Source organism: Typha angustifolia, chromosome 6, assembly GCF_048772165.1.
Source record: "Typha angustifolia cultivar Huaian chromosome 6, ASM4877216v1, whole genome shotgun sequence".
In the NCBI taxonomy this organism is placed as follows: Eukaryota; Viridiplantae; Streptophyta; class Magnoliopsida; order Poales; family Typhaceae; genus Typha; species Typha angustifolia.
In genome coordinates, this window is record NC_133244.1 from 5,850,197 (window position 1) to 5,863,045 (window position 12,849).

General features: G+C 35.9%; 1 protein-coding gene across 1 annotated transcript; it reads left to right on the forward strand.

The window, feature by feature from the left end:
* Window positions 1–1,527: 1,527 nt before the first annotated feature.
* LOC140760911 (E3 ubiquitin-protein ligase IPI1-like) lies at window positions 1,528–12,833 on the forward strand. The gene is made up of 6 exons (XM_073097992.1): window positions 1,528–1,895; window positions 5,668–5,837; window positions 7,850–7,908; window positions 11,236–11,264; window positions 11,350–11,743; window positions 12,158–12,833. The coding sequence occupies exons 1-6, from the start codon at window positions 1,748–1,750 to the stop codon at window positions 12,639–12,641; spliced, it is 1,284 nt and encodes a 427-aa protein (XP_072954093.1). The 5' UTR covers window positions 1,528–1,747; the 3' UTR covers window positions 12,642–12,833.
* The last annotated feature ends 16 nt before the right edge of the window (window positions 12,834–12,849 follow it).

Sequence of the window (12,849 nt, forward strand, 5' to 3'; positions counted from 1 at the left end):
TTTATCTTTTTAATTATTTTTTATTATTTGCATATATCTCCCAATGGTTTAAGATTGATTTAAATTAAATTTTAATAGATAGAGATAAAGAATTATATTTAAATTAAAGTTTATCTCCAAATAATCAAATTTAAATTATTTAATATTAAATGATATCTCCTATAATTAAGGTATAATTATATTTAAGAGAGAAATCTTAACGGAAGAAAAAAAACTTGTAGAGCGCTTCTTCCGTACCGTAAAGTTAATTGTTTATCAATCACTTTGATGAAGATCTAATGATTGATGGTTTCTTCCGTGCAATAGAATTAATTCTTTATCAATCAATTTGATGAAGATCTAACGGTTAAGATCTTTAATGATATAATAGGAATGAAAGATATTACCGGTTCAGCAGGTAACTTTTTTTAGATATATAATCTTGCACATTATTTTTTAACAATTATATTATCTTAATATTTTATTAAGTAAAAGACATATATATCATTAATTGAGAGTAATGTATATATATCAAAATAAGGATATTGATGTCTTTTATAATTAACTTGATGAAAATTTAATTACATTTTATCTTTTTGATTATTTTTATTATTTACATATATCTCCCATTAGTTTAAGATTGACTTAAATTAAATTTTAATAGATAGAGATAGAGAATTATATTTAAATTGAAGTTTATCTCAAAATAATTAAATTTAAATTATTTAATATTAAATGATATCTCCTATAATTAAAGCATAATTATATTTAAGAGAAAAATCTCAATGGAAGCAAAAAAAAAAGCTTCTTTCGTACCGTAAAGTTATTTGTTTATCAATCGGTTTGATGAAAATCTAATGGTTAAGATCTTCAAAGGTATAATTAAATCTTCTTAATTAATATACTTTTTTTCTTAGGTAATATGATTTTAGAACCGGTACTGGAAACAGGTACTGGGTATAAAAACCGACTATTATAGCTGTTGGATTAAGATTATAATTTTTAAATATATATTAAATATATAAATAACATATATCAAATGGGATATATGTTACAGATAAATAAACCAATCATATACTATATATATATAGTATATAGTATATATACTATATATCAAATGGGCTACAGATAAATAAACCAAAATATACTCTAATTTTATAGTCATATATACTTATAATATATACCCAATCATCAACGCCAAGGACCTTTTATTTTATAGGTAACCAACTAAAGAGTTTATTCGTATTATGCCAGCTATATAATACCCCTTGGTACTGACTGCAAGTCAAAGTAGGTGGGCTCTATTCTATACCAACGCTATCCAAGGCAACGAAACCGCTTACCACCACCGACGTCCTCCACCGTCCGATCGCCCCCACGATCGCACGTCTATCCACCGCATCCTACATCCCCATGCGCCATAATCCTATGCGAACCCGTATCTGTGCCATCTTGGCCAGATCGACGGCTAATATTGCGTGAGCACGAAACTAACTATGCGGACTCCTCGGATTATATTAACTTGCTTCTCTCCTATCGTTTCCGGACCACGCAATAAAATAATAAAGGCCGCAGTTTTGAGGAGAGGAAGAGACAGCGATTTCTCCTTCGCGATTGGAGGAGATCGAGAGAGGAGATAGAGGGGGAGAATATTTGGGTTCGAGGATCTAGGGCGGTGAAATCGATCGATTTGGAGCAAATCGGGTGGAGGAATTTGATCCTTGTCCGTCGGATTTTGGGGATTTCCGTGGGGCTAGGGCATGAAAGCATGGGCTTTGAGGAAGAAGCGGAGAAGGGGTCTGGAGATGGAGAAGCTGCGGAGAAGTCAGAGTCTTGCTCGATCTGCCTAGAAACCATTGCGTTTGGAGGGGATCGATCCACCGCGAAGCTGCAATGTGGGCATGAATTTCATTTAGGTCAGTTTAGATTGAGGGATTCAAAGCATTTCCGTTTAAATTTTTTTGGATTGCTTGGTTTCTAAGCGTTGATTTAGTTTTTGATCCGGAACGTTCTTAGAATAAAGCTTGAAACTTTGTTCTTTCTTGTGTTGTAGAATGTTGTTTACTGCAATTTAGAAGTAAAATAGCTGTAGATGTTGTCGGAACGTAGAAGGTAGCATTTTAATTGTGATCTGATTATTGTTGATAATTTACTGTTTTGATTCTTTTGTTAAGAATTAATTTAGTGAAATTTGGAGAAGTCTTGAAGATCTTATAGATGGTGATGGTGTTTAATAGCTACGATTTATCCAGAGTTATGAAATGCTACGACAAAATGGGGGATGAGAGCATGTTCAGAATCTTAAGTTGGCAGGGTTGTTGGGTATCTCGCAGATTGGATTCTAGGTTACTCGGTAGCTTACAGTTGAGCTGGAAAATATATGGAGTCGGTTTTATTGTCCTTTTCTTGCTTAGTCCGTGACCAAATTCTTTCTTCTTCTAATCTGCGGGGCAAAATATAAAATTGAAAATGGAGCTGCCTTCTTGCTGAGAAGAGCTCATAAAGTTTCTTATATTGTTTTACAGTTTTAACTTGAAGTTCTGACATATTGAGAACCGTTGTCAATCTGGATTGAGGGCTAGAGAGCTCCTGCAGTAATTTTGGAACTTTAGATGTACTACAGGATAGATAAAGCATTTATTACCTCTTGAATGTTGTTCCTACTTGCACCAAGATTCTTCTATTGTAATTGTTGTTTAACAAATGGTACGGTAACAACTTGAACAGAAAATGTCAAAATATTTCAAGAGAACTGGATAAGACAATTCCCATCTTGCCTATCCAAACTCTCATGTCTGCAGGAGCTTCTTACATTGAGTTTTCTTTTTTCTAAGTCATCAAATTAATAGTATAAGCACTTTCTTTTCTCTACGTTCAAATGTAGTACATAGTAGGGTGTAAAAGAACCGAACTTGAGTGAGCAAGGCACAACTTGGGTCAACTCGATTACTAAAATTTTCCAAGCAGTAGAAACTTAACAAGAACTAGGAGTGTTCACCGGTCGTTAGAAGAGCCATCGGTTTCTCCATACAGCTGCTGATTCATAGCCATTCTCCATGAACATGGAGTAAAAGAATATAGCAACAGAGCACAAAAGAGGCAAATGAGAAACATTGGGAGAGAAGTTATAATGGAAGAGCATCAGTTCTTTTTTCCTAAATAATAACATAAAATGCAAGAAATCATGGACTCCACATAAGGGTCTCCAATCTGTTACTATTGAGCTAGAGTGAGTATCCCACACCTTATTGATTCCATCTGGAGACAAAGCGGCGACGCAATCTCCATTAGGCGTGAAAGAGGAGAGGAAGTATTCTTCTCTTTGCTCATGGCAGTAGAGTGAGGAATAACGATAGAGGAAACCTCACCTAGCTAAGAGCATCGGTTTTTAGGAAGCTGACATGAACTTTTTGTCTTCATGTGATGGTGGGTCACAGGCTATCCAAAAAAAAAAGTGTTGCATTCAATGAACCACTATGCATTTTTTATACTATTTTTTAAAATATGGATTAGAGAAAAAAACATATATACATATATATATATATATATATATATATATATATATATATATATATATATATTTAGAGCTAAAAAAATCAGCTCAGCTCAAGTAGAGCCCATGTGCTTTTTTGATAGCCCTAGTACAGAGTAGTAATCTCCATGACCGTTTGATATTGAGTTTGCGATCTTTTGTCAGTTATACTTATTTTGGATATTTTTTTGGAGCTTCTTTTAAGGATTTAGATAATAGTTTGCTTTAGCTAGTCTATAATAGAATGTGTAACATAAATTATGGATTATATTGATATGTGGAACACTTCCATGACATTGAACAGAAAGAAACAATATGGTGCTTTTTGGAGCTTTAGGATAAAGTGGACAAAGCTCAGTGAAATGCATTTGTGATGGTTTTATAATACTGATAATTTTATTCCATTTTTTAGATATAAAAATTCTGTACTAGCTTTGTGTGGACACCTAAGGTCAGAAAATGGGAATGATGGATGCAATGAAGGAAATTGCTAACATACTTGAAGTTGAAAATATCGTACTACTATAGGTAATCTAATTTTTTTGTCGATAAAACTATAAGTGCATAACACAAACCAAACATGTCTTATATCATGGAAACAGAAAAATGTTGTTTTTTTTCTCTTTTTCTTTCAGTTCTTCCACTCTCCCACTACCTAGTTTTGCGACCTTGCTTTACATTGCATATCTTTTTTAATGATAATCTCTATATGAGTTAAGGTGAATCTTGAATTGATATCTGGAATAGAGCTAGTTCCCTAGATTATTATTCAATTTGAGTCAATATAGATTAAACCAGCTTATTGGAGCATTAAATATTTTTTAGTAACTATTGAAATATCTACATGGGAAAATTTCGGTGCTTATAGGGCTAGAAGAATGTATGATAATCTTATCAATTATTAATATCTTAAACAACTCAAGTGAAAAGAACGTCAGTATCAAGGTTTGAAAAATCAGGATCAGGATTGGCCTTCCGAAAAAACGATACGTATCGGCCGGATCGGTCGTATAGATTGTCTGGATCGGATCGGACTTTTTAATTACATAAAATTCTAAATATTAATTAAAAATGCAGTAAAAATTTAGAAAGAATAAGAAAAGAAAAAAAATTATGGTGCATTAAAAATTGAAAAGAAGAAGAGATTAGAAAGAGCGTGAGTGGAAGAAATAATAAAAAAAACATGATGCAGTGAAGAAGAAGGAGAAGAAGAAAAGAGAAGAAAAAGGGAGAGTGGAAGAAATAAAAAAATGAGAGAAATAAAAAAATTAATTAAAAATTATATCCTGGAGTTTGCCGGAGTTCGTCGGAGCTAGATCTCTCCGTAAGAGAAACAATGATCATATTTAAGGAGAAAAAAAAGAAATAAAGAGTAAAATAAAGAAAAAAAAGTAAGAGAGAGAGTGAGTGAAAAAAGAGAAAAAAAGTTCGAATCGGACTTAGATCAGGATCGGGTTTGACCGATCCCAATCTAGATCGGCTGATACGGTGAACCATGGTCATTATAATGTCCATAATCACTGGTCACCCAATTTCAACTCATGTGCTGGATTTTACCATTCAGTGGGCTTGCTAGATTATGTTTGGTTCAGCAAATAATTTTCTTTTTGTTCATTGAATCATTTTGGTATGGTGGGAAAAATGAAGAGATGGACTCTAAGTTTGCTTAGAAAGAAAAAGGAGATGGGCTTTAAGTTTGCTTAAAAAGAAAAAGAAAGTCAATATAAGCTTTCGGCGAATGTGCTAGTCCTCTTCTCTTCCATTGCATGGTTAGCTTTCACTTCAGAAAAAATGTTTGACAGTGAATTTTTCGTCTTTGTTAGGTAACTTTATAGTGCCCATATGAAGCATGTTCCTCATCTATTTTCATTGATTTGTTTTGGTTGCAAAATGGACTGCTATAATCTTTTGGCATTATTTCAGCTGATTTGAACCTTCTATCTTCTTACCATACAGTCATATTTAAGTCTTGTGGTTCTATATCTTGGTTAGATCCTCTATTTTGGTAGGTCATTGTTATGCTTATTCCCTTGCTGCCATTCCTCCACTACTTATAAGCAAATTTGATATCACAAACTCTTAATTTTTCAGAACGGTTTCCCCATCTCTGTCCTTTATTGGTTATTCATTATTGTTGCTATCATCCATTTCCTCAGATTGCATTGGTTCGGCATTTAATGCAAAAGGAGTGATGCAATGCCCTAATTGTCGAAAAATTGAGAAAGGTAATTGGCTATATGCAAATGGTTCTCGTTCTCAGCCAGAGCTCAACATGGATGAATGGGTACATGATGAAGACCTATATGACCATATCTACCCAGAGTTGGTATGATGATTAATTTAATCTGTATTATCTTTTAAGTTATAAATAATTATTGCATTCATAAACTTTGTTGATTGAGAAAATCTAATACCTTACATTCTATTTGCTGCTAATTTATTTGTGTCACTTCCTGCTTTATTCTTTCTGTGGATGAACCAAATGTATACTTTTGACTGTTACCTAGTTGTTAACGATGTTTGTTGGCTAGTCCTGTCTAGGCATTATTTTGGTAGCTGGTGTGGTACTCCAAGCATTTTCTTCTTGAGAGAATAAGGATAGATATCTGTCCACTTGGGTGAGGTCTTGGTTTGTGTGCATGCGAGTGGGTCAAAAGTGGGAATGCTAGGTCTCACTGATTTGCCTTGTCTAGGATTTAAATAACCAAACCATGTAGGGTACACTAAGAAATTATAGCTATCATGCAATATCAAATTTGGAAAACATAATTGCACCTTTTTTGTGGACTAAATTCTCAGAAGTTATTGTTGATTATTGGCTTGCTGTTTCTAGAAATCAAGAAATCAGTAAGATGTGGAATAATACATACCTGGGGATCATTTTGCATACAAAATTTTTATTGAATTCAAAGAGCAAAAATAAGTTGTATTTCAGTTTTGTTGTCCCGAAAGAATACTGCAGAAAAGGAAGGTATTTGTGCTCTTTGGTTTTCAAATTTATGATATCATGTTTTCAATTTTTCATTAAATGGATTTAGACTAGCTTTATTAAAGTACCTCCTTGGATAAGAAAACTGAAACACACTGAATTGGTTTCCTTGAAGCTAGAAAAACAGATAATACTTGTTTGTGTCAAAGTTCCTTGAAGGAAAACAATGATTAGATATGCTATGAACGACTAACTAAAAAAGATTTCTTCATAGAAACAAAGTTCTAATCTTGTTTTACAACAATTAAAACTAGAGGCTGTTTTCTGAAAACATAGTTTAAAACTTGGCGAAGAAACAGATCCTTCATGTTGTTTAATAGATTCATAGAAAGAAAGTCCACTGGGCAACTGGGCCAGTAATGACTTGATATGCTATTATAGAAGATTTGGCTGGCCAACTTTGATGGTCAGTCATCCAGGCAGAAAAAATTAATCTAGTTGCAGATGTCCATTGGGGGCAACTGGGCCAGGGAAGGGTTTGAGGTGTAATAAAAATACTTTCCTTATATGACCAAGATGTTCTTAAAGGGTTTTACTATTTACTTGACTACGATGCCATCTAAGTAGACTAGGACAAATTGATCTAAGTAATATAGGGCTCTCTATGCCTTTCAGCTGAAAGAAACAAGGAGAAAAATCACAAGGTGAGGAAATAAGTACTAAGACGTATCTAGATAGAATAAACATAACAGGCTTCTCTCAGGATGTAAGTTAAAGTTGTTAAACCACTTCAGAGTTGTGCCAGAAAGGATAGTCCTGAAGAACTTCTATGCTATTGATGGAGGCATAACGCATTAAAGGGGGACACTATTTGAAGGTAAGTATATAATCATTGGGGACATCTACATTGCTTGTTACTTAAAGCCAAAAGAATAGAAAACAGGAAGAAAATCGTCCCATGACCTTTAGTGGCTTACTAATGGTTTAGCTCAATCATGAAAAGATACCTGACCCTCCGGTTTCTATACCGTATATAGATCACATATCTTCAACTCTATATGCATCTTCTGCTAAGTGTGAGTCTTGATCTCATGATCTCATGTTATTATTTTTCAATCCCTAAGATCAGTATTATGTGATATTGAAGGTTATGTGAAATTGAAGGAAAAGTTTGCTTGATTCCTCATTATGCTGTTACTTGTAATCATTTTTATTGATTGAGTTCCATCAGACAAGTGTAGCTAACCATGCTTTTGTTGGACAACTATTTATGACATGTCTTGAACTAAAGTTTGCTGCATTCTGTTTCTTGTGATATATTATTGTAATTAAATACTTATGTACACTTTTTCTTCTCTTTGACAGCATCCTGTATTCAATTGTCTGATATATTTGATCTGTTAATGTAGCCACTTGGTGTTCACTGGTGTCCCTTTGGTAGAGTAGAACCAGTTCCATCAATATTTGAGTAAGTTCTTTATTTGTCTTCAATGATTTTTTGGTTGTTGTTTTTGTTGCTCTTATTTAAATTTGAAGCATCCATAGCTTCTTCTGGTTATCTTTTTTTGCTTTTCTGTAGGTATGGTTGACAATTATGTGTATTTTGTTACATGTCCTGTAGTGTATACATGGTTTTTTTTTTAGCTGAAGTGCATTCATTCTGCAGAACTGTTCTTTTGTGGTTTTGTTATTTGTTGCATTCATGGATGGCCGTGCCGGCGGCGTACCGGCACGGGACATGCCGGTCGGCACTTGCCATGCCGGCGGCGTACCGGCACGTGGCACGAGGGGTGCCGCACGGCACCCCTCCTAATAGCTTCGCCATCGACCTCATCGTCGAGCTCGTTGTCAACGCAAGCTCGGGCGAGCGGCGACGGCGACGGCCAAGGTGGTACATTTTTTTCTTCTTTTCTTACGGCATGGCCGGCAAGTCCTGCGGCACGTGCCGTGCCGGCCGGCAGTTGGCACGGCCATCGTTGGTTGCGTTACGGTCATCTTTGTCACATTTCTTGCTTGTTCATAATTTTTATGGTAGTGCTTATGGTATTAATTAAATGAATTCTGAATCCTCTTGCTGCTGCAATTGCTGTTAAAATTTGTTCCCGCCTCTCCTTTTGCAAGGTTTTACCTGCTACAATCTTTTGAATGAATGTGACTCTTAATTTGTTTCTGCAACTAGTATTATAAATATAACTGCAATTTTACATTGTATCATGATGCTTTTGTTCTTCTATGTTGGTAATTTGTAAGCATCTATTCTGGGCCTCTTGAATTACCTTAGGACAGATATATTGCTTATATTATGGTCTGGAAAGTGAATGTTTCCTGGAATCATTTGTTGGAATAATCTGGATATGGTCCCATAAGGGAAAATTGCTTTTGATGCAATAATGTACTGGTTATAATTTCTTTAGTGTGTAAAAGTCTTTCTTTCACTTAGAATCTGCTAAGTTCAAAGTTCCGGTTTCAGTTTCGCTCCCCCCAGAAATGAATGTTAGGGAGTTTTCAGTTGGTCTTGGCTGTTTCAGCTCTGGTTTCGGCAGCTTCAGTTTCAGTCTCTTTTAATATAAAGAAGTCAAGTTGAATTTGGGAATATAAAGAAGTCAAGTCAAAGATAGGTCTAGGCTTCAAGAATGTATAGATGGTTGCAGAAACTTCTGATGGGAGAGGAAAAATCTCAAATGGAAAAGAAAATAGTGGGTAGTGGGGATATATGAAACATGTCTCACCCGATGTGGAGATTGTTCTTAGCCTTATTTGTTGCATTCCTCCTTAACTCTGGCACCAAAAGTTCTCGTCATTGCAGGAATTCCTCAGGTCAATGACAAATGTTTGAAAATGGATGGGAGAGATTGAATAGAGGGATAAGAAACTACAAGGGTTACAACAGATATGTTAGGAGAAGATAATGGATGGAAGCCCACCAGATCTGTGGGAGAAAATAGTAAACAGAAGAGAGGAATGGAGAGATGTAGGAGGAGAATAAAAAGAGATTTATATAGGGAAGGAGGGAGAGATTAAGGAGAGTAAAAAGAGATTTATGTAGGGGAGGATACTTGACAGCTTCAAAGATTACTTCTCTAGGAGTTGCATAACAACTTATAAAGGGAGTAGACCAAGGGTTTAGGAGAGTTAAGAGCTTCTTTGGAAGTCCAATGATTTTATGGGAAGGACAAGGGTTAGAAGTAGCCAAAGTGTTCCTTGGGAAAGCCAAAAGGCTTTAAGCAACCCACTAATAGCTTTACTTGTGTGGTTTGAAGCTTCAGCCTCTATTAATTTCAGTTCTGACCAAGGTTCTAAGTATGATTTTTGGGATCATAATCGGCTACCCGAAATAATGAATACGTATTGATCGTAAATATTGGACTGTTTTAAAATTATAAAAATGGTTATAAAATGCAGAAAAAGTCCTAAAAATTCAGAAAAAATGCAGGGTAAGAAGAAAATACCAATCCTGCTCTATTCTCTCCCTCTCTCTGCTACTTTAGCAGCAAAGATGAGGCAATAAGGTTGTTGCAAAGTAAGGGAGGGAGAGAGAAAGAGAAGGAATAAAGGGAAAACAACTCCAACTAAAGGAGGGAGGTTGCTCATCATCGTCGGGTCAGGTCAAAAACCACCCCTATTCAGTTTGATACCAGTGGTCCAACACGAAATCAGTAAAATTACTGGTTTTAGGTGTAGATTTAGGTCGGCGGAAACTTCAATCCATGATTCTGCCCCTATGGAAAACAAAAAATTTGGAAAGTTATGTAAGCTGATAGTGGTCCACTCATTGGTCAACTGTCAAAGAATCTTCAAGTTTTAGCTTTGATAAATGAGTTTCGGTCTTGGGTTTCATCAAGTTTTAGTCGGTATTGTTCCATCCTGGGTTAAACATCAAAGAAGTAGGCAGCTCATACACTTAGCCCAAATTGACCACCTAACCTAATAGTCTATTTAATGACCCAACCAAATGGTGCGAGACAAAGCGACCAAACAGTGCCGCTGCAGATATACCTCATACATTAGGCTAACAAACTGTTTTATCACAAGCAATTTTATAAGGTGACATTTTACAGCATTAGACAGCCCAGCCACAGCCAAATTGACTATCTACCTTCATAATCGATCCAAAGGCCTAGTAAAATAGTGTGAGACAAAATGATGGAACACAAAATGGTGCGATTAATATAATAATTGTCTTTGTCTGTGGACCATTTAAAAAACATACAAATAAACAATTGTCTTATCACAAAAAAAATCTGTAAATACGTAGATTAAAGACTAAGGGAATCTGATGATAGCATCAGTTTGCAATCTCAGTTCTATGCAGATAATTGAGATACCAATAATTACTGTCTTTTGTTAAAGTTAGGCCAGATTCAGGTGGAGAAACCCTGAAATACAACAAAGCATTACAAATCAAGCTTAAGATTATAGATACAGTAATTTTTGCAGTTTCAGTTGAAAACTGTTTAAACCACCAAAAACTGACAACGAAAACTACCGGAACCGGACCAGAACTGGTTATCTTACCAGTTTCAGAGTGGGTTCCTGATGGATCATGGCTGAGGCTGATTATTCAAATCATATTCCTAGATCTGTTTTGACTGAACTCCAAAAGCATGTTTGTAACTTTGCTAATTTCAGAAGCAGAACTTTTTTGGAAGAAATGGGCCTCCTTTTGATATGAATAACAAATGCATCTATGACCAGCTTATGATGATCGCAAATAATAGTTGAGATATGGCAAGCTTATCACGTTTGAAATGCTTTGTAGTGACAATTTCTTACTCTCTTCTTTTTTTCTTGGCAGGGAAGGGGATTCTTCTCCACCAGTTACTTGTAAGTTTATAGATTGATGAATAGATTTAATATTGTGGGTTGTCTGATTTGTCAGAGTAATAACAAATTAGAATCTTGCTTGCAGTGGAGGATTTCCTAAGACAATACACTATGTTTCCAGCTATATCAGCAGCAGATCATCCATGCCCATCATATGTGACTTACTGGCCGCCTCTTCAACCTTCATCATCGTCAAATTCCCATCTGCCATCTCATATCATGGCTGATGGTCATTCATACAACAATCAGTGGAGTCATGTTCCTAGACGAACAGATGTCCAGCCTCTGCAGGCGGCACATCCCATTGATTTCCATTATAACAGTTGGGAACACATTTCTCATTCATACTCTCGACCTAACAACGATAATTCTAATGGTGATCAATCTGCAGTTCCTTTCGAAACAATGAGGGCTGCAAGGTTTGAATCTGATGGACTAAGGACAGGATATCCTGCCCCTCCCTTATTCCTTGGTAGTGGGTAAGTGTTGCTCATTCTCTCCTTATTGTACATGGTCATCTAATGTTGATATACCCACACATCTCTGCATTTCATTACTGTGAGAACTGTTCATCTTATGAGGTATATGTCAACTCATTGTGTGTGCTTGAAATCCCTGCCCACTTTCACCTATAGATACATTATGACAAAAAATTTGACAACCTAGATGAGACTATGATCATACATGGAGAGTGTCCAAAACTCCAAATGCTTCAAAGATTAGTGGAACGGTCTTCTGTATCAACAACCTGATGTGGTCATTTGACGCAATGCATTCTGGAAATCTGGGTCTTCTGGCCTTTTCATGTTATGTCCTTATCTTTCTTCATGCAAGAATCGTGGTGTAGGACTATAATGGTGTATATGATAATATTTCCCTTTGCTATTTTCTAGATCTGGTTCTGGAGCTGCAGCTGCCAGCTCTTTAGTTCCTCCACAGAATAGACCATTTATAGCTCAAGGCAATGTTAATGAACACTATCCACACCAGAATTCAAGCGTCTTCACAAGTATGCAGCGACCAGGAGGTTTGAGAGCTTTAAGCGCAATGGGACCAACACTGCCACCTCTTTCAGATCAAACTATTCACCTATTCCCATATGCTCCATCAGGCCACAGTTCCTTAGAATCTGATGATGCTGGAAGAAATCGGTTCTATGCGTGGGAAAGGGATCGGTTTGCTCCATACCCATTGGCGCCCACTGATCACGAAACAAGCTGGTGGGATCCTTCTCATCAGCCTCATGTTACATCAGATTCTAGTCGCAGGACAACCTTTCGACAACAGAGTGGTTTTGGGAGGACCCCGTCACGAAGTCGATCTGGAGGCTCTACTTATCGGCCAACACACTTTCCTCCTATGCAGTCTTTCATGTGAACTCTTGAACTCTGAACTTCTTTTCAAAAAAGTGGAATGACTGTATGCCTACTAGGTTGCGTATTGAACTAACATCAAAAAAACAATTCTGAAGAGTAACCTGGTGAAGTTACTTCGGTATTTATAACAATTTCAATTGAGTTATCATGTTTATATACATATCACCATTAGAAAAACTTATATTGGCGGGACTACCGAAGTTGTACAT